Here is a 21,248-nt window from a genome sequence, read left to right on the forward strand (position 1 = left end):
GTAGTTGTTTGTTTGGGCTTGTTTCTAAAGTGTAGTTGTTTATTTGGTCTTGTTTCTAAACTGTAGTTTATTTGTTGTTTGTGTTTCTAAATGAACACTTCCTGTCCACTGACCAATCACGGCAGAGATGGAGGCCAGGCGTGGCTGTTGGCCCCTCCCCCCTGCAGAGTGATAGCCCCGCCTCCCGGCGGTCGGACAGCGAGTGTCGTCGCGTGCGTCCTCCAATCGGATGGCAGCTCCACATCCAGCCCGTCCTCTGCCCTCGCTGCAAACAACAACAACAAAGCGGTTGCTATGACGACCTGCTCCAGAGACACTTCACCACGCCCAGGTCAGTCATTGGCTGGGGTCAGAGGTACAGGGGTCATTGATATTGCATGGAACAGTCGTCAATAGAGCGCCGCAGCCCCGCCCCCCCCCTCGAGAGACCCGGAAAATAAATCCCTGTTCATTTTCCTCATAGACTTTTCAGAAAGTATTTATTTAAAGACGTTTATACGCCGCAGACAAAGACAACTCTTGTCGTGACAAACCATGACAACAAACACAATTTTTAGGGCCAAACTAAGAATTAGAAAGTAGAAAAAAACGGCAGGTTACAACACTTTGTTTGTTGTTAATATTGTGTGTGTTGTCATGATTTGTCACGACAAGAGTTGGCTTCGTACGACGCTTAAAAGGTCTTTAAATAAATACGTTTTGAAATGTCTATGGGAAACATGAATGGAGAATCATTTCCTGGGCCACTCGCCGTTCTGAAAGGGGGCGGGACTGCGACGCTCTATTTACCCACGTCGAATTGATTGAGCCGGACCAATCAGCTGCAGCTACGGGCGGGATCAGCCAAAGGGGGGGGGGGGGGGGGGGGGGGGGGGGGTGCCCGGGGGGGTGCCCGCCTTCTTCAGCGATTGCTCTGAGCTTCTATTAAAAGTTAAAAGTTATCTATTTACCATTTTATTTATTGAAGTGGGATTAGTGTTTTTGTTAAGTTTGTCTGTTGTCTGCCCCAAAGAGGATGACACGATCTCCCAGCATGCAACAGCACATATTCTTCATCCCATGTGGGCGTTTCCCCTTGGGCTCAACCTTCTTCCAGGAGAAGGTTTCTGGGTTGAATGTCCACAGATCATTCAAGTACTGGTTATTGTAACCACCAAATATGTACAGCTCTCCATTGTAGGTAAAGGCTGAATGATCATAGCGTCCTTCTGGAAGAGGATGTGCAGAAGGTGTTTTCATCCAGTGGTTGGTCTCTGTGTCAAACACTCTGATGGTGTCGTGGTACTGACCCCCCCTATAGCCCCCAAATACAAACATCTTTGACCCGATGATGGTAGCAGACTGACAGTATGAAACAGGAGGTGGAGTTCCTCTGGTGTTGATTAAAGACCAGACCATTGAGGTGGTGTCCAACTTGTAGATGTCATTAGTGGGTCCAGTCTGGGTAAATCCTCCATGGATAAATATGACCTTCCCCAACACACAGGCTGAGTGGTAGTACCGCCCTTCTGGAACGGTCCCAGAAACCTGTGGTTTGAACCATCTGTGGGCGTCGACATCAAATGCATAAAGGTGGTTGTAGTACTCATGTGTATAGTTTCTGCAAGCAAAATCTCCCCAGAGGTAGACAGTGTCTCCAATCAGCACAGCTGTGTGACCGTAGCACCTGGAGGGAACCTCAAGGTGAGGTTCTCCTGTTCCAGGGGTCACTGGGGTCAACTTCCTCCAGCATGAAGACGCTGTGTTGAAGACGTGTACTTCAATGTGATCTATCTGGTTTACGTCTCCTCCAAAGCAGTAGATCTCGTGTCCGACCACCACAGCAGCCTGGTCCTCCCTATGTTCTCCTTCCAGATGTATCGTCCAGTGAAACATTTCACACAGCAGCTCCACCGTCAATGAGTGTTGACAACTAACTTACAGACTAACTTGTTAGGATGAAGGCAGCTCAGGTTTCCTTGTTGCAAGTCTCTAACTGATGTTTAGTGTATCGGACTATTTATAAAGAACAATGATATGGTTGTGATGTCATTGCATGATTACGTCATATTGTGTCAGTACTATGACACCATTCCTCCATATTTGGGCATATGCCCAAATAAGCACAGAGTCAACACCCGGAAACCGGACTGTTTGTGAGGAAGTGGACTGGCATGAATTAGAAGCGTCTCAAAGCCCTGAGGCTCAACCAACGTCTGTCCCTATTGGTCGACTCAGAGCACCTACCAACCCATGTCTGTCCCCATTGGTCGACTCAGAGCACCTACCAACCCATGTCTGTCCCCATTGGTCGACTCAGAGCATTCATTATTAACATGTTTTAATGGGCGTGGCCAGAGATTCAGACCTATTATTGCGTTGTGTCTCGGCTACGTTGAAAATGAGGGCTTGTCTGTCTGTCTGTCTGTCTGTCTGTCAGGTTGGTGTGTGAGGGAGACATATTGACGGTTCCTGTCCTTCACTGTCCTGACCTGCTGCATCACAACACAGATGGAATAAACGGGTATTATTATTATTAGGGGCCTATGGTCCCTTATTGTATTTGTATGTGTTTTTGTCTTCTTCTTCTTCTTCTTCCGCCAAATATTGCAGTTCTGGCTCAACCGTGCATGAACCATTTGACCGTCGGCAATGGAACGTTCCTCTCATTTCATCTTTTCATCTACTCTCATTTCATATCCTCTCTCCTTATGTCATCTCCTCTCTCCTCATCTCCTCTCCTCTCCTCATCTCCTCTCTCCTCATGTCATCTCCTCTCTCCTCATGTCATCTCCTCTCTCCTCATGTCATCTCCTCTCTCTCCTCATCTCCTCTCTCTTCATGTCATCTCCTCTCCTCTCCTCATCTACTCTCTCCTCATGTCATCTCCTCATCTCCTCTCTCCTCATGTCATATCCTCTCCTCATCTCCTCTCTCCTCATGTCATCTCCTCTCCTCATCTCCTCTCTTCATGTCATCATCTGCCTAAGAAAACAACTGACAGATTACAACTTGTCCAAAATGCAGCAGCCAGAGTTTTAACTAGAACTAAGATGAGAGAACATATTACTCCAGTTTTGGCATCACTGCACTGGCTTCCGGTTGTTTTTAGGATTGATTTTAAAATTATTTTACTTGTCTATAAAGCCCTCAATGGTCTCGCACCTTCCTACCTACATGACTGCTTGCCTAAATATGTCCCAAACCGCCCGCTAAGGTCTTCCACTGCTGGCCTGCTCGCTTTGCCTAAAAAAATGGCAACTAAAAAATACGGGGAAGCAGCTTTTTGCTTCTACGGGCCATCGGCATGGAACAAGCTCCCTCTGTACCTTCGTCAGGCAGCCTCTGTAGACATTTTTAAAGCTCAGCTCAAGACCCACTTCTACAACATTGCCTTTAAGTGATCTTATATTTTTTGTTATTCATGTCCTCACTGTATTGCATTACTGCTTGTTTTTTAATGTCGTTGCCTTGCTTTTCTTTTATGCTTTGCTTTTATTTTATTCTCCATTGTTCTGTAAAGCACTTTGAGCTGCATTTGATGTCATGAAAGGTGCTATACAAATAAAGTTTTATTATTTTATTATTATTATCTCCTCTCTCCTCATGTCATCTCCTCTCCTCATGTCATCTCCTCTCCTCATGTCCTCTCCTCTCCTCTCCTCTCCTCTCCTCTCCTCTCCTCTCCTCTCCTCTCCTCTCCTCTCCTCTCCTCTCCTCTCCTCTCCTCTCCTCTCCTCTCCTCTCCTCTCCTCTCCTCTCCTCTCCTCTCCTCTCCTATCCTCTCCTCTCCTCTCCTCTCCTCTCTCCTCATGTCATCTCCTCTCCTCATCTCCTCTCTCTTCATGTCATCTCCTCTCCTCATCTCCTCTCCTCATGTCATCTCCTCTCCTCATGTCATCTCCTCTCTCATGTCATCTCCTCTCCTCTCCTCATCTCCTCTCCTCATCTCCTCTCTCCTCTCCTCATCTCCTCTCCTCATCTCCTCTCTCCTCATGTCATCTCCTCTCTCCTCATCTCCTCTCTCCTCATGTCATCTCCTCTCAGGTGTTCTGTGGTTCACTTCAGAGTGCAGAAGGTTGTAGGAAGACCTGAAGAAGCTGCTGGACCTGGAGAAGAACAGAAGGTTGTTGGACCTGAAGAAGATCAGATCAGAGCAGCATTCCTGGCAGACAGAGAGAACACCAGCCTCTACATGGTACCTAGAATACACCACACTAATACACCACACTAATACACCACACTAATACACCACACCACACGTCGTATCTCGAGTAGTGTTGTCACGATACTGGATTTTCAACTTCGATACGATATTTGGAAAAGTATTGATATTTCGATTCCATTTTCGATACCACGCAACCACAGCGATTTCTGAGGGTTTAACGTTTATTACAAATAAAAGCTGTGCAGTCTTATGCACTTTCATATATATTTTTTTAAATTGTAATATTATTAGGCCTAATATTATAATAATTATTATACATAGTTAATATTATTATATTAACTATGGATTATAAACCAGTGGGCCTAAACATAAAAGTAAAGTTGTGAAGCAGAACAGCGTTTCATTTCTTTCTGACCTGTCAACCACATTATCTTGGTTTCTATTCCTTATTTATAACTATACTTATACTATACTTCATCATCATTTATAATTATAAAAAATAAATCCAAATAAATAAAGTTTCATAATCTATTCAGATATTATTCAATGCATCCTGTCTAAGGCCAGCCTACTCAAACTATTATTTTGATTAGTAGTATTAGTAATATCCGGAATCACACACACACACACGCACACACACACACACACACACACACACACACACACACACACACACACGCACACACACACACACACACACACACACACACACACACACACACACAGCAACCGATTGCCTAGCTAGCCTAGCTATATTGTGTTTACTGTCGATGGCTTTAGCTAGTTAGCTTATCGCTAATACAGCAACAAGTAGGATGTAATTGTATGTGGGCTTTGGCAACTGTCCTCTTTAGTTCTCCGCGTACATCGGATTCTTTATCTTACATAAAGAAATACGAGTGACCAGCTACGTTAAAAAAGCTAACACAGCGGGGAGACAGAACTCCTCACAGAACACTCTTGGTCTGTACTCCGTAATGTGTGACTGCGCTGCTCTGCGCAGCAGTGTTGTTTTCGTCGACTAAAACTAAGACGAAAAATGTTCGTCGACTACCTTTTTTCACTGACAAAAACAAATGGAAACTAAATGAAAACTAAGCCACGATGACTAAAACTAAGACTAAATATACTGACAATTTTACACTTGGCTGCATGCTGAAAATAGCAGATCTACAAGCTCACAGTGCGACGCAAGGGACGCGTTGTGAGCTTGTAGATCGGCTATTTTCAGCAAGTGTAAAAACACTCATTACGACGGCGTCAAGACCCGACAAAATACATTTTAGTCGACTAAATCAACTGTAGATTTAGTCGACTAAAATCTTATGACATTTAGTCGACTAAAACTATAGACTAACACTAAGACATTCCAGGTGACTAAAATGTGACTAAAACTAAAATAGAAATTTGCTGCCAAAAACAACACCGCTGCGCAGGCTGTGCATGAGTCAGAGGAGGCCTGACGGCCTAGAGACGCTGTCTGTGGTGCTGAAGAGGTCACACAGCAGTAGAGCTGTATTAGAGACGCTGTCCGTGGTGCTGAAGAGGTCACACAGCAGTATAGCTGTATTAGAGACGCTGTCCGTGGTGCTGAAGAGGTCACACAGCAGTAGAGCTGTATCAGAGACGCTGTCCGTGGTGCTGAAGAGGTCACACAGCAGTAGAGCTGTATTAGAGACGCTGTCCGTGGTGCTGAAGAGGTCACACAGCAGTAGAGCTGTATCAGAGACGCTGTCCGTGGTGCTGAAGAGGTCACACAGCAGTAGAGCTGTATCAGAGACGCTGTCCGTGGTGCTGAAGAGGTCTCACAGCAGTAGAGCTGTATTAGAGACGCTGTCCGTGGTGCTGAAGAGGTCACAAAGCAGTAGAGCTGTATTAGAGACGCTGTCCGTGGTGCTGAAGAGGTCACACAGCAGTAGAGCTGTATTAGAGACGCTGTCCGTGGTGCTGAAGAGGTCACACAGCAGTAGAGCTGTATTAGAGACGCTGTCCGTGGTGCTGAAGAGGTCACACAGCAGTAGAGCTGTATTAGAGACGCTGTCCGTGGTGCTGAAGAGGTCTTTGTAGGCCAACCTGTTTCTCTCCCAGAGGGAGAGCCAGTCTCTTTGCTGGATGCCGGGGATCCAATCATATTAGAGCAGACTTTCACAACACCATTACGCTGGCCTTGTTGCTTCACAGAAGGAAAGAAGAGGAGAAGAAAAAAAAATAGAAAAAAAAGCAACAACACTAAAAGACTTTCAATAAATGGTTGATAAAAATTACCCCCAGATGTAGCATCTATTGTCCTCCCTATCTGTCCTGTGTTTAGAGGGGTTTCCAAACCACACCGATGGGCAAATAAAATCACACCTGTATTCATTATATATATATATATATATATATATATATATATATAATCTGTATCTGCTACTGTCAAGAGGATCTGCAGTCCTTGGAAGTGGCTTTATGTGTGTGTGTGTGTGTGTGTGTGTGTGCGTGTGTGTGCGTGTGCGTGTGCGTGTGTGTGTGTGTGTGCGTGTGTGCGTGTGTGTGTGTGTGTGTAGGGGGCGTGTACCAACAGTCCGTCTCCATGGTTACGTGTGGGCGATGAGTCTCTGTTCAACGACCTCTGTCCAGCTGGTCTGACCTCTACGGTGACCTCTCTGTGTGATGTCATCAGCCCACACCTCACACACAGGTACACTCACACACACGTTACGCACGCACACACACACACACTCACTCACACACATGCACATATATACACACACACACACACACACACACACACACACATTTTGATTTCTTTATTTGAGTCCACATTTATAAAATACATTATCAAGGGCACAAATATTTTCAGTTGCTTCTGATATACTACGCACTCGAAACATCACGTGTCTCAGTGCTTGAGTCCAAACAAGCCCTAAATGTACAGGATATATATAGGCAACACATGAACTTATTCACAGACAACATTGGTCACTTCAGTCTGTCATAATATTACCAACACCGAAAGTAAACCATGGGTACAAAAAGCACCTTCTCCTCCAAATAGACCGACTGCCTATAATGGAGGAGATTGAACAGTATGTTGCGAGCTGCTTTGCCTTACACTTGGACAACACGAGCCTCTGACCACTAGACCATGTGGACATCATTGCCCAGGCTGCCAACTATAAAAACAATGAGCTGACACCTATAACACAGTTGTATAATGGCCTGTACTAATGGTAGATATTTTACTTGTTTAGGAAGGAAAGCTTCCTCTAAACTTGAATCAAAAGCACAGCCCCGACTTCCAATAGAAAAACCTCTCTGCTGTTCTCGTCAATTATAATGACATCTGGTGTATTTGCAGTTATATTTGAAAACATGATCCAAACGCATGGCGTGTGTGTGTGTGTGTCTGTGTGTGTGTGTGTGTGTGTGTGTGTGTGTGTGTGCGTGTGTGTGTGCGCGCGTGTGCACCACAGGTGTGTGTGTGCGTGCACGGTGCTGCTCCAGGGTCCCAGAGGGGGGGGGAAAACCACGGCGGTCCGGGCGGTCTGCAGGAGACTCCACCTCCACCTGCTGAAGGTAAACACTTACTGTACATCTACTGTACATCTACTGTACATCCACCTCCACATGCTGAAGGTAAACACTTCATGTGCGTACGTGCGTGTGTGTGTGCGTGTGTGCGTGCGTGTGTGTGTGTGCGTGCGTGCGTGCGTGCGTGCGTGCGTGCGTGCGTATGACCAAACTAATCTAAAATAATCTCTTCACCACTAGTGTCTACTGTATGTATGTGATGTATTTTATCACCATGTCTTGTTCTGGCTTACTGTAAATCGCTCTGGATTTAACCCATTCTGACCTGAGATCAGATTCTAAAAACGTCTTCTACATCCTGACAGTTTTCTGAAAAAGCTATGTTTCTACGTCAGTCGTTCTTCGATTTTCCAAAAATAGCAGACCTACAAGCTCGTAGCGCGCCACTCGTTGGCGCGCTACGAGCTTGTAGATCTGCTATTTTTCAATAGCTAAAGCATAGCATGATGCTAACACCAAAAGGGGTTCCCGCCCCAAAATGGGTTAAGAGCGTCTGCTCTGCTACATTGTACATTGTGTGTGTGTGTGTGTGTGTGTGTGTGCGTGCGCGCGTGCGCGCGTGTGTGCACGTGCAGGCGGACTGTGTGGGTGTGTGTGGGGAGACGGCGGGGTCGTGCGAGGCGCGCCTCCGGGCGCTGTTCCAGCGGGCGTGGAACCATCAACCCTGCGTCCTCCTGCTGAGGAACCTGCGGCTCCTGGCCCCCCCGGGGCCTCAGGACGCCCCGCCGGGGGACAGCCGCGTCTGGAGCACGCTCTGCCAGCTCGCCGGCTCCGTCCCACACAGGTGAACTGAGAGCTCGTCAAGAGATCGTTAGCACAAGGCTTGAATAGTGCTTGGAAGGTCACGAGACAATAGGGCTGACCTTCGATTACGTTTTTGATGATCAACGCTTCGATATAAAAGAAATTCGATCTTCGACGCTTCGAAACCCAACGGGGGGGGGGGGGTTGCGATAAGAGGTGCGAGGTGCGCGATGCGAGGCGCGCACCTTAAACAATAGCGGAGAGAAAGGCATGCTTGGATTGGTCTCATTTATTTAAAACGATAAGCATTGAAGCAACAACTGTTGCAGCCTTCATGAAAGCAGTGTCGCACAAATAATTAGGCTTAATAAAAGATTCGACCGTAACAAGTCAACTGCCTGACGCAGGCATTACCTCTCAAAACAAAATATATATAGCCTATAATCAAAGCTTCTCTTCCGATTGAAACTCAGATGTGAAAACACCAAAAAAACCACCAGTCCTGGAGCTCCAGGCGCGCTAATTTGCGCCGCGGTCTACGTCGCTCTCAGACCCTTCCGACGAGGCTCTTTCTTGGGGTAGAAAAGTGTGGATGACCGCGGCTAAAATTAGCGCGCCTGGAGCCCAGGAGGTCTAGGGCTTTTTCCCCTGTCCCATGCGTGAAATCCCGCCGATTTTTCTCCCCATTTGCGCCATCCCGTATGTGATACGCCAATTTCTTGTCACATAGTTGACACTGTACACCACTTGTTCTTTGTTCTCCTTGCATATTCTAAAATGCAACCACACTTTAGATTTATTTTGTGGTGGCATGAGTGCAGGGCAGGCTGCTGTGTGTGTGTGTGTGTGTGTTGACTTCCTTGTTGTTACCACGAGTAGTGAGGGGGAGAGGGGAGGAGGCGTTGCGGTGCTGCGAGGCGCGATCATGGCTCGCGGACCAAATGGGGCCGTCTCGCGGACCAAAAGCGGCCGCTTTTTTTTTTAATGACTATTCGATTCAAAATTTTAAAATCGATTCCCGTGCGTATCGATTGAACATCGATTAATCGATTTCTTTGGGTCAGCCCTACAAGACAATCTGGCAAGGATTGCAGAGAGACCTAAACACTGTGGGCATGGGATAGAATGCAGGTGGTTCAGACACGCCCACACTCCCACACAGACTGTGACAATTAGCTGGTTAAGAGCTCGTTAGCACCGACCCACACAGGTGAACTATTATCTCGTTAAGAGCTCGTTAGCAACGCCCCACACAGGTGAACTATTAGCTTGTTAAGAGCTCGTTAGCAACGCCCCACACAGGTGAAGTAATGGTGATATTGAGTGTTTTTCAGTAACAGTGTCGGATTGTTAAATGTTGTCGTTCTACAAAATAACATCTATTTCTAAACGGTCTGTAATTAAACCTCTCCTCATTGGCTCCCCCCCCCCACAGTGTGGTTGTCATAGCGACGGTCTCCAGTCCCAGGGAAGTGTGTCCGGACGTCATGCAGGTGTTTGTCCACCAGGTGTCTCTGTTTGCCCCCAATGAGGAGGAGAGGCGGGGCATGTTGGAGAGCCTCAGCAAGCCCCTCCCCCTGGGCAGGGACGTGAGCCTATCACGTCTGGCCAAGCAGACAGCCGTGAGTCAATATTATTATTATTATTATTATTATTATTATTATTATTATTATTATTATTATTATTATTATTATTATTATTATTATTATTATTATTATTATGTCATGATCATGATGTCATCCATCTCAGGGTCTGGTTTTAGGAGATGTGTGTGCGTGTGCGTGTGCGTGTGCGTGTGCGTGTGTGTGTGTGTGTGTGCGTGTCAGGGTCTTGTTTTAGGAGACCTCTGTGCTCTGCTGACTGAAGCAGGGAGAGCTGCACACAGGAGGCTGTGGTGAGACGCGCACACACCACGCGCACGCACACACACACACACACACACACACACACCTACTTACTTGTGTGTGTGTCAAGTGTAGAACATTTTTGGCTATTCAATTATAGTTTAGTTTTAGTTTAGTTTAAATTAGTTTAAAACGCTTAGTTTTCATTAGTTTTAGTGTCATTTATTCATTTATTTATCTAGGTTATTCGTCAGGTGCAGAATTCTTAAAGGTCAAAAGTATCGATACAAACTACAGAAGATGCAAAGAACAAGTCTCAGTTTGAACAAGTTAGTCGTCTGATAATATACTAACCTGTGTGTGTGTGTGTGTGTGTGTGTGTGTGTGTGTGTGTGTGTGTGTGTGTGTGTGCGTGTGCAGTGCGTCACTAGGGGGCAGCATGGAGCAGGAACAGCTCCTGGCGTCCAGCGGTGTGGTCGTTCACAGCGAGGACTTCAGCAGTGCTCTGGACGTCCTGCAGAGGGCGCTGTCCTCCGCGGTTGGAGCGCCAAAGGTAAAAACATGATGATCAAACGCTCGTCACAAACATTCCATTTTTGTCGCGGACGATGACATCACCGACCGAAAGAATGACGTCGCGAATACGAGCGGTCGAAATGAGTTTTCTTCGACGGGTGGCTGGCGTCTCCCTCAGAGATAGGGTGAGAAGTTCAGTCACACGAGAGAGACTCGGAGTAGAACCGCTGCTCCTTCGCCTGGAAAGGAGCCAGCTGAGGTGGTCCGGGCATCTGGTTAGGATGCCTCTCGGGCGCGTGGCATCGTTCTCAAGTAGGCCGGTGGCCGACAGGCACGAACAGTGATTTCTAATGGTGTGTAAAACAGAAAATCTAACATTTGCCACGGACACATTTGTCCGTGTACACTGTACAGACATGTTGACGATGATGATGAAGACGGTAGGGCAGAAGCATAACCGATCTGATCATGTGATCTTCAAATGATCGGAATCGGATTGTGAGCAGAGAAAACGTGATCGGGACATCCCTAGTATAAATATTATATCCATTTCATGGTATTAGACTGGATACTGTCTGGGATTTGGGATATTGTACTAAAGTGGTGTGTGTGTGTGCGACTGTGCGTTTCTGTGTGTGCGCGTGCGTGTGTTATGTATGTGTGTGTGTGTGTGTGTGTGTGTGCGTGTGTGTGTGCAGGTTCCCAGCGTGCATTGGGAGGACATCGGGGGTCTCCAGGACGTGAAGCAGCAGATCCTGGACACGGTGGGTCTCCCCATGGAGCGCCCGGACCTGTTCTCCTCCTGCCTGGGTGGGCCCGGCGGGGGCCCGGGGCTCAGGAGGACCGGCCTGCTCCTCTACGGACCCCCCGGCACCGGGAAGACCCTGCTGGCCAAGGCCGTCGCCACGGAAACCAACATGACCTTCCTCAGGTTAGAGAGAGAGAGAGCTTTGGAGTGTACTCTGCCAATGGCAGACAATGTGTTTTAAATGTTTGTATTTGATTCCAGGGATAAAATGTTTCATTTTTTACAGTGTAAGTTTACAGTGTAAAATGTGTTATTTTTTACAGTTTAAAATGTTTTATTTTTTTACAGTGGAAAATGTGTTATCTTTTACAGTGTAAAATGTTTTTTTACAGTGTAAAACGTGTTATTTTGTACAGTTTTAAATGTGTTACTTTTTTAACAGCGTAAAATGTTTTTTTACTGTGTAATGTGTTATTTTTTACAGTGTAACATGTGTTATTTTTTACAGTGTAACATGTGTTATTTTTTACAGTGTAAAACATGTGCTTTTTTAACAGTGTAAAACATGTGTTATGTTTTACAGTGTAACATGTGTTATTTTTTACAGTGTAAAAGGACCTGAACTTCTCAACATGTACGTTGGTCAGAGTGAGGAGAACGTCCGAGAAGGTGATTACCATAAATTACCATAAACAAAGTATTACCGTACCATAAATTACCATTAACTAATTATTACATTAACATAGCTTACCATAAACAAATTATGCTATATATATTTATATTGTATACTACATTGTAGCGGCTACAGCGCATAGTACTGGGTGGGGCAAGCATTTCCAACTTGCATCGTTCCAAGTGGGCAACAGGTTATTATATTATATTGTTTCCATTAACAGGGATGTTATTGTATTTCCATTAACCCATTCTGAACGGGAGTCGGGAACCCATTTTGGTGTTAGCATCATGTTATGCTTTAGCTATTGAAAAATAGCAGATCTACAAGCTCATAGCGCGCTACGAGCTTGTAGGTCTGCTATTTTTGAAAAATCTAAGAACGACTGACATTTTTATAATCTGATCTCAGGTCAGAATGGGTTAATCAGACCAGTGTGTGTCCAGTGGAAACCTCGTATGAATCTGATCTCAGGTCAGAATGGGATAACAGGTTGTTATGTTATGTTAATGTTTAACAGTGTTCTCTAAGGCCAGAGCCGCCGCGCCCTGCATCGTGTTCTTTGATGAGCTGGACTCTCTGGCGCCCAGCAGGGGGCGCTCTGGAGACTCTGGAGGTGTGATGGACAGGTGAGCTGCTTTCCCACAGACCAACGGATAGGTTAGGTTGTCCTGTTCCAGGGGTCACAGGGGTCAACTTCCTCCAGCACAAAGACACTGTGTTGAAGACGTTCACGTCAATCTGCTTGCCTAAGACATTGAGACACTGTCTGTCTGTCAGACAGACAGACAGACAGTGTGTTCAGCTACACAACAGACAGACAGACAGACAGACAGACAGACAGTGTGTTCAGCTACACAACAGACAGACAGACAGACAGTGTGTTCAGCTACACAACAGACAGACAGACAGACAGACAGACAGACAGTGTGTTCAGCTACATCACAGACAGACAGACAGACAGTGTGTTCAGCTACACAACAGACAGACAGACAGTGTGTTCAGCTACATCACAGACAGACAGACAGTGTGTTCAGCTACATCACAGACAGACAGACAGACAGTGTGTTCAGCTACACAACAGACAGACAGACAGACAGACAGACAGACAGACAGACAGTGTGTTCAGCTACACAACAGACAGACAGACAGACAGTGTGTTCAGCTACACAACAGACAGACAGACAGACATACAGACAGACAGACAGTGTGTTCAGCTACACCACAGACAGACAGACAGTGTGTTCAGCTACACCACAGACAGACAGACAGAAGTAAAAGTATTGGGAGTTGGAAATACTCAAGCAAAGTGCAAAAACCTCAGACCGTTGTGCTTGAGTACAGTACATGAGTAAATGTACTTGGGTACTTTTCCACTACTGGTTTCTTAAATCATTGAACGCCAAGGACTTAATTAATGATAATGACCAATGAATGTATTTATAAATAGCACATTTCAAGACATGGTCACAACGTGATTTACAGAACATGGTAAAAACAACAACATAATAACAAACTGAGGTAAAAGCAACAACAAAATATCAGTAAATAAACACAAAGCAAACAAAATGGAGGCATACACACATAATGAAGAAAAATAGAATAAGATGAGCAAAGGATAATCAGCGACTCGATACTATACTAATCCCGGATACCGCTAATTTAAAATACGAAATTCTTCTAACTAGACTCTTAACACCCTGAGTGCACAGGACGGAGATTAAAGGACCACTTCACCACTTTTCAACCTATCTTCATAATTATAATAGGTCCTCAATAATAATCATGAAAAAATGGTGCAATTGTTTTCTACTCGGTCTGTGTCTCATAGGAGGGCCGTGGGCAGTTCAGAAACCGTCTTCCAGTGACATCATCGATGGGGAATCCAAGCTAATAGAAACTGCAGGCTTTCTAGTCCTGAAAAGTTGCAATGCGAAAATGGAAGCCATCGTTCTCACGATAATGAAAATCATCAACATTTTCGTAAAAGAATATTGTTTAAAAAATAATCTGCCTAATGATGATGTCACTGGAAGACGGTTTCTGAACTGCCCACAGCCCTCCTATGAGACACAGACTGAGTAGAAATAAAATCGTGCCATTTTATCATGATTATTAGTGAGGACCTATTATATGGAGATAGGTTGAAAAGTGGTGAAGTGGTCCTTTAATACAATCTTAATGTTCTGCTGTGTGCTGTGATCTGTGACGTTCCAGGGTGGTGTGCTTAATGTTCTGCTGTGTGCTGTGATGTTACCAGGGTGGTATGCTTAATGTTCTGCTGTGTGCTGTGATCTGTGACGTTCCAGGGTGGTGTGCTTAACACCCTGAGTGCACAGGACGGAGATTAAAGGACCACTTCACCACTTTTCAACCTATCTTCATAATTATAATAGGTCCTCACTAATAATCATGAAAAAATGGTGCAATTGTTTTCTACTCGGTCTGTGTCTCATAGGAGGGCCGTGGGCAGTTCAGAAACCGTCTTCCAGTGACATCATCGATGGGGAATCCAAGCTAATAGAAACTGCTGGCTTTCTAGTCCTGAAAAGTTGCAATGCGAAAATGAAAGCCATCGTTCTCACGATAATGAAAATCATCAACATTTTCGTAAAAAAATCTTGTTTAAAAAATAATCTGCCTAATGATGATGTCACTGGAAGACGGTTTCTGAACTGCCCACAGCCCTCCTATGAGACACAGACTGAGTAGAAATAAAATCATGCCATTTTATCATGATTATTAGTGAGGACCTATTATATGAAGAATTGAAGATAGGTTGAAAAGTGGTGAAGTGGTCCTTTAATACAATCTTAATGTTCTGCTGTGTGCTGTGTGATCTGTGATGTTCCAGGGTGGTATGCTTAATGTTCTGCTGTGTGCTGTGTGATCTGTGATGCTCCAGGGCGGTAGGCTTAATTTTGTGCTGTGTGCTGTGTGATCTGTGATGCTCCAGGGCGGTAGGCTTAATTTTCTGCTGTGTGCTGTGATGATCTGTGATGTTCCAGGGTGGTATGCTTAATTTTGTGCTGTGTGCTGTGGGATCTGTGATGTTCCAGGGTGGTATGCTTAATGTTCTGCTGTGTGCTGTGGGATCTGTGATGTTCCAGGTTGGTATGCTTAATGTTCTGCTGTGTGCTCCGGTGTTTCCAGGGTGGTTTCTCAGCTATTGGCCGAGTTGGACTCTCTCGGTTCTCGTGAGGGACTTTTCGTGATCGGAGCCACCAACCGACCCGACCTCCTGGACCAATCGCTGCTCAGACCTGGCAGGTCAGAGTTCACCGTCGCTGATGTTACAGATGTGATCAGGAGCGCATCGGCATCGCTCGTGTTTACGTAGCGAGTGTTCACTTCCTGTTTCTCAGTTTCCAAGAGAAACGGCCTTCAAAATAAGACGGTTCTCCAAAGAGATGAATGGCTGGTGTTCTACCATATTCAGCCACCAGATGGCGGTGTCTGCCGTAAATGAGTTAATAATGTATATATATATATGTTGTTTCTGATCAGGTTTGATAAGCTGGTTTATGTTTTATTAATAATCAATATGTTTATTGATCAGGTTTGATAAGCTGGTCTATGTTTTATTAATAATCAATATGTTTATTGATCAGGTTTGATAAGCTGGTCTATGTTGGAATCAATGAAGACAGGCAGTCCCAGCTTCAAGTGCTGAAGGCCATCGCCAGAAAGTATGGATCCAACAAACGCACGCACGCACACACGCGCGCGCACACACACACACACACACACACACACACAGCATTGTACAGTGTATACTACTAGTTCTATAGTGCATACAGTAGTTTCAATGTACTGATGATCCTAGATGAATCTTTATTTATAATAATATGTATGAGATGTATCACCATGTGTTCTGTTGTTCTGCTTACTGTGAGTCACTCTGGATTAATAGCGTCTGATACATGTCTAATGTGTGTGTGTGTGCATGCGCGTACATGTGTGTGTGTGTGCGTGCGTGCGTGCATGTGTGTGCGTGCGTGCGCATACATGCACGTGCGTGCGTGCGTGTGTGTGTGTGTGTGTGTGTGTGCGTGTGCATACATGCACTTGCGTGCGTGCGTGTGTGTGTTTCAGGTTCCAGTGTGAGTCCAGCGTGGACCTGGGGGCGGTGCTTAGCCGTTGCCCCGCCCACCTGACGGGGGCGGACCTCTACGCGCTCTGCTCCGACGCCATGGCGACCGCCGTCAACAGGAAGATCTCTGCCATCGTAGACGGTAACGCTAACCCTAACCCGTTACGCTAACGCTAACCCGTCAACAGGAAGATCTCTGCCATCGTCCACGGTAACGCTAACCCTAACCCGTTACGCTAACGCTAACCCTAACCCGTCAACAGGAAGATCTCTGCCATCGTCCGCGGTAACGCTAACCCGTTACGCTAACGCTAACCCTAACCCGTCAACAGGAAGATCTCTGCCATCGTCCGCGGTAACGTCGCCATGACAACCCAACCACACACTGTTGTTTTCCTCGACTGAAACTAATGACGAAAAATGTTAGTCGTAGACTACCTTTTTTTCACTGACAAAAACTATTTTTTAAATTTAAATTAAAACTAAATTAAATTAAAACTAAATGAAAACTATTCACTTCTTAACACAATCTGCACCGGAGTATTTCTTTCAAAATAGAAGCTCGGGGGCAGATACGGCCATCTTATTACGCTACTATTATTACGATGGAATCTCTCTAGAAGCGTTAATATTCTAAACGAGTCGAGGCTTGTTGAAGTCAGAAATGAAGACTTGTCTGTCTGTCTGTCTGTCACTCCCAATCTTCCGCCGTAGTCTGAAAACCCACCTTTTCAGACTCCATCATGGCCCGTAGCACTTACCCCACGCCCTTAGATAGCATTTCTGTAGACTTAGATAGCATTTTATACAGACTTATAGCATGTTATGTAGACAGCACTATAATTGCATTGTATGTAGTCATAGCACGTCATAGTACATATAGCATAGTAGTATAGATGTATAGTTTATATGTATAGTTTCATTATATAGATATTCCACTGTTACGTTCTTAGCTTACGCATGTTTCTTGATAAATGTTTTTATGTGATGTATTCCCATGCTTTTTGTTCGTGCTTAATGTAAGTCGCTCTGGATTAAGAGCGTCTGATAAATGCCTAAATTGTAAATTGTCTGCCTGTCTGTCTGCCTGTCTGTCTGTCTGTCTGCCTGCCTGCCTGTCTGCCTGTCTGTCTCTCAGGTGTGGACACAGAGCGGTCTCCCGTGGTCTTGACGTCGGAGGACTTTGAGGCCGCCGTGCGTCAGTGTCGACCGTCGGTCACACCGCACGAGCTGCTACGATACCACGCCCTGCAGCGCAGTCTGACCAATCGCTGACCAGATACCACGCCCTGCAGCGCAGTCTGACCAATCACTGACCAGATACCGACACCCTGCACTGCAGTCTGACCAATCACTGACAAGATACCACGCCCTGCAGCGCAGTCTGACCAATCGCTGACCAGATACCACGCCCTGCAGCGCAGTCTGACCAATCGCTGACCAGATACCACGCCCTGCAGCGCAGTCTGACCAATCACTGACCAGATACCGACACCCTGCACTGCAGTCTGACCAATCCCGCAGTGGGCCCATAATGTGGGCCCATAATGTGGGCCCAGGTCCGTGGAGTTCAGCCTTATATCACAAAAGACACTGAGACCCCCTTTTCCACCGGTTGGTTCCCAGTGGGAACCGGTTCAGTTCTTTTCCACCGGTTGGTTCCCAGTGGGAACCGGTTCAGTTATTTTCCACCAGTTGGTTCCCAGTGGGAACCGGTTCAGTTCTTTTCCACCGGTCGGTTCCCAGTGGGAACCGGTTCAGTTATTTTCCACCGGTTGGTTCCCAGTGGGAACCGGTTCAGTTATTTTCCACCGGTCGGTTCCCAGTGGGAACCGGTTCAGTTATTTTCCACCGGTTGGTTCCCAGTGGGAACCGGTTCAGTTCTTTTCCAACGGTTGGTTCCCAGTGGGAACCGGTTCAGTTCTTTTCCACCAGTTGGTTCCCAGTGGGAACCGGTTCAGTTCTTTTCCACCGGTTGGTTCCCAATGGGAACCGGTTCAGTTCTTTTTGGTTTTTAGTCCATGAGCCAGAGCTCCAAAATTGGTGGGAAAAACTATACCCTATATTAAATAGTTTATAGGATCAATACAAGTAAATGAATACATGATAACCCTTCCACAGTAGTAGCTTTTTAATATTTCCTATAATTTTGCATATTTTCCTATACATGCATATAAAAAATATATAATTTGTAATACAATAAATCATTGTCTTCGTGTAAGTGCTCAATTGGGGAAGTCTCACGGTGATAACGTTCTAATATAGGTATGGTTTTGCTACACTCAATTCATAATTAACGTTTACATTTTGGAACTCTGAACTAAAAACCAAAAAGAACTGAAATCGGTTCCCACTGGGAACCAACCGGTGGAAAAGGGGACTGAGGGCTGTATTTTGCGTGTCTTAAGTACCAGGTCTTCTTACTTACTTAACTAAAGACCTGGAGGCGTGGTCAATGCTCTTTGGCCACTCGGAATAGCCAAATGGCATCGACCACGCCTCCAGGTCTCAAGTTAAGTAATAAGACCTGGTACTTAAGACACAGCCCAGAGGCTTCTGTAAAGTCACTGAAAAGCTTAAAATTATGAAGTGTATAAATCTGTCTTGGTGTTTAGTGCACACCGTGACATCCTCAAATGTGATTTAATAAATTCACAACTAATGAGCGTGCCACTATGTATGAGCTTGTAACCTTGTTAAAACACTTACAATTAAAATGTTGTATGCTAGATGCGAAGGTGTGAGTCAGGCCTTATAGGCTTCACTAGATTGGATGGAGCCCGCACACCACAGGTAATAGCAAGACGTTCTTTATTTAAATACTGACAACGTTTCGATCTATTTGATCTTCATCAGGTCATCAAATAGATCGAAACGTTGTCAGTATTTAAATAAAGAACGTCTTGCTGTAACCTGTGGTGTGCGGGCTCCATCCAATCTACTGAAGTTTCTTTTGGCCCAGCACCCAGCCTGTCGATGTGCGTATTCTACGTCTGCTCTTATAGGCTTCACTCACACCTTTCCATCTAGCATACAACGCAAAAGGATCTCGTCCCTCCTGGAGAATACAACATTGATTGCATGCTAGATTAGGCCATAGGTATACCTATCGTATACCTGGTATACCATATTCTGAAATCCCCAAAAGAGGTTATAATTTATTATAAATTATAAATATGTATTTATCTAAAGCATTTGTGTATTATATTAACTGTATAAAAATAATCAGTCACATACAACTATATTCTGTAATAGTTCTTTAATTAACAGTCAGATCTTTAGAAAAAGTGAGGTGTAACATTCTTAAAACATAACCTCATGTCTATAATGTAAAATATAAATAATGCCTCAAAATGTGTGAATTAAACAGAACAAAAAAACAGAGGTAGCATATTTTTTCAATCCTCGTCTCCCTGGTTTTCCTCCTCATCTCCTGGTTAATATTTATTCATTATTATATTGTTTGCATATTTAGCTGAAGAGCTTATTTTCCCCGGCAGTTTCCGATTGCTCATCAAATAAGCATGAAAGTCCTTGCAGGGTGTTTCTTTGAAGTTGTATTGCACACAGTGGCGTGCACAGATATACACTAGGGGGTGCTAGAGCACCCCCTGCCCTTTTGGCAATGTGCTAAAAAATTAATAAAAAACGTTTTCTTTTTTTTCTGTGTGGACCATGGTGACATTGATCAAATCTTGATACAAAACGCTTCTATATTATTTAGGCCCCCACAATTCTAAAGCTACGTTTCTATGTCAGTGGTTCTTCAATAATAATAAAAAAATAGCAGACCTACAAGCTCGTAGCGCGCCACTCGGTGGCGCTCTATGAGCGCCACCGAAATGGGTTCCCGCCCCAAAATGCGCAGCACAAGGTGCCCTTTTTTTTTCACTTGAACACCTGCCCCTCTAAATGTCTGTGCACGCCACTGATTGCACACATAGAAGCCCCTTCAGTGACTCGACAGACAACCTGTTTTTCTCCTTTTGCTCCACTGGCTCTGCATCAGTGAGAAAAACCCTCTCCACGTTTGCATTGTGAGAAGGAGTGTTGTTTTTGGCAGCAAATTTCTATTTTAGTTTTAGTCATTAGTCTCTTGAATAGTTTTCACTTAGTTTTAGTCACATTTTAGTCACCTGGAATGTTCTAGTGTTTAGTCTAGTTTTAGTCGACTAAATGTCATATGATTTTAGTCGACAAAATCTACAGTTGATTTAGTCGACTAAAATGTGTTTTGACAGGCCTTGATGTCGTTGTAATGACATATTTTACACTTTGGTTGCAAAATAGCAGATCTATATATATTCAATTATACTATAGGCCCTATAGTATAATTGAATAGGCCCAGTCAGTCTAAGATTTGACCCAAAACAGATTGCAAGAGTGTTACAAAACCATATATGGAGGAGAAACGAAACCAAGGTCTTAATACAAGAATTTATTCAAAAGTATGATGAATAAATTATAATAATCAACAAGTTTACAAATGAATGGCTCTTAACTCAAAAGGAAATACAATAAACGGATCTCAAAACAAAACTATAAGGTTATTCCTTTTCGAAGGGAATAACGTCTCTAAACAAAAGTTCAACTTCACAAATAAGGCAAAACAGTTGGATGGGGGAAAGACATCTTTATTACGTCATCATTGAGAGCTAGTTATACAGATGTATGTAATCTGTATGTAATCTGTATGTAACCTATGTATACATGTATGTAATCTGGCACCACTGCCGTATCAGGCACCATTTGCTGGGACGGTGCATACGCATCAAAATTGGCGGGACGGCTGGGACGGTGCATACGAGTCCCGGGCGAAACTAGTACTTGCGTGCTCTGCTGGTGAAAGTAACCGGGCGAAACTAGTACTTGCGTGCTCTGCTGGTGAAAGTAACCGGGCGAAACTAGTA

The 21,248-nt window shown here is 44.8% G+C and overlaps 1 protein-coding gene across 1 annotated transcript in view; it reads left to right on the forward strand.

Annotated features, from left to right (window-relative positions):
• Positions 1 to 17,971, forward strand: part of pex6 (peroxisomal biogenesis factor 6) — a gene marked incomplete at its 5' end in the record, with an annotated part of 32,014 nt that extends 14,043 nt beyond the window's left edge. Inside the window, 16 exons of the mRNA XM_083776866.1 lie at positions 126 to 331; positions 2,420 to 2,503; positions 4,027 to 4,177; positions 6,694 to 6,827; positions 7,603 to 7,705; positions 8,296 to 8,504; positions 9,900 to 10,086; positions 10,291 to 10,358; positions 10,729 to 10,861; positions 11,523 to 11,755; positions 12,180 to 12,241; positions 12,766 to 12,874; positions 15,399 to 15,515; positions 15,857 to 15,934; positions 16,341 to 16,480; positions 17,477 to 17,971. Coding sequence (XP_083632992.1) covers positions 126 to 331; positions 2,420 to 2,503; positions 4,027 to 4,177; positions 6,694 to 6,827; positions 7,603 to 7,705; positions 8,296 to 8,504; positions 9,900 to 10,086; positions 10,291 to 10,358; positions 10,729 to 10,861; positions 11,523 to 11,755; positions 12,180 to 12,241; positions 12,766 to 12,874; positions 15,399 to 15,515; positions 15,857 to 15,934; positions 16,341 to 16,480; positions 17,477 to 17,613 — 2,151 coding nt within the window. The 3' untranslated portion in view covers positions 17,614 to 17,971. The remainder of the gene's footprint in view (positions 1 to 125; positions 332 to 2,419; positions 2,504 to 4,026; positions 4,178 to 6,693; positions 6,828 to 7,602; positions 7,706 to 8,295; positions 8,505 to 9,899; positions 10,087 to 10,290; positions 10,359 to 10,728; positions 10,862 to 11,522; positions 11,756 to 12,179; positions 12,242 to 12,765; positions 12,875 to 15,398; positions 15,516 to 15,856; positions 15,935 to 16,340; positions 16,481 to 17,476) is intronic.
• Between the last annotated feature and the right edge of the window lie 3,277 nt (positions 17,972 to 21,248).

The sequence above is a fragment of the Protomyctophum parallelum genome, assembly GCF_964188405.1.
Source record: "Protomyctophum parallelum genome assembly, chromosome: 11".
NCBI lineage: Eukaryota > Metazoa > Chordata > Actinopteri > Myctophiformes > Myctophidae > Protomyctophum > Protomyctophum parallelum.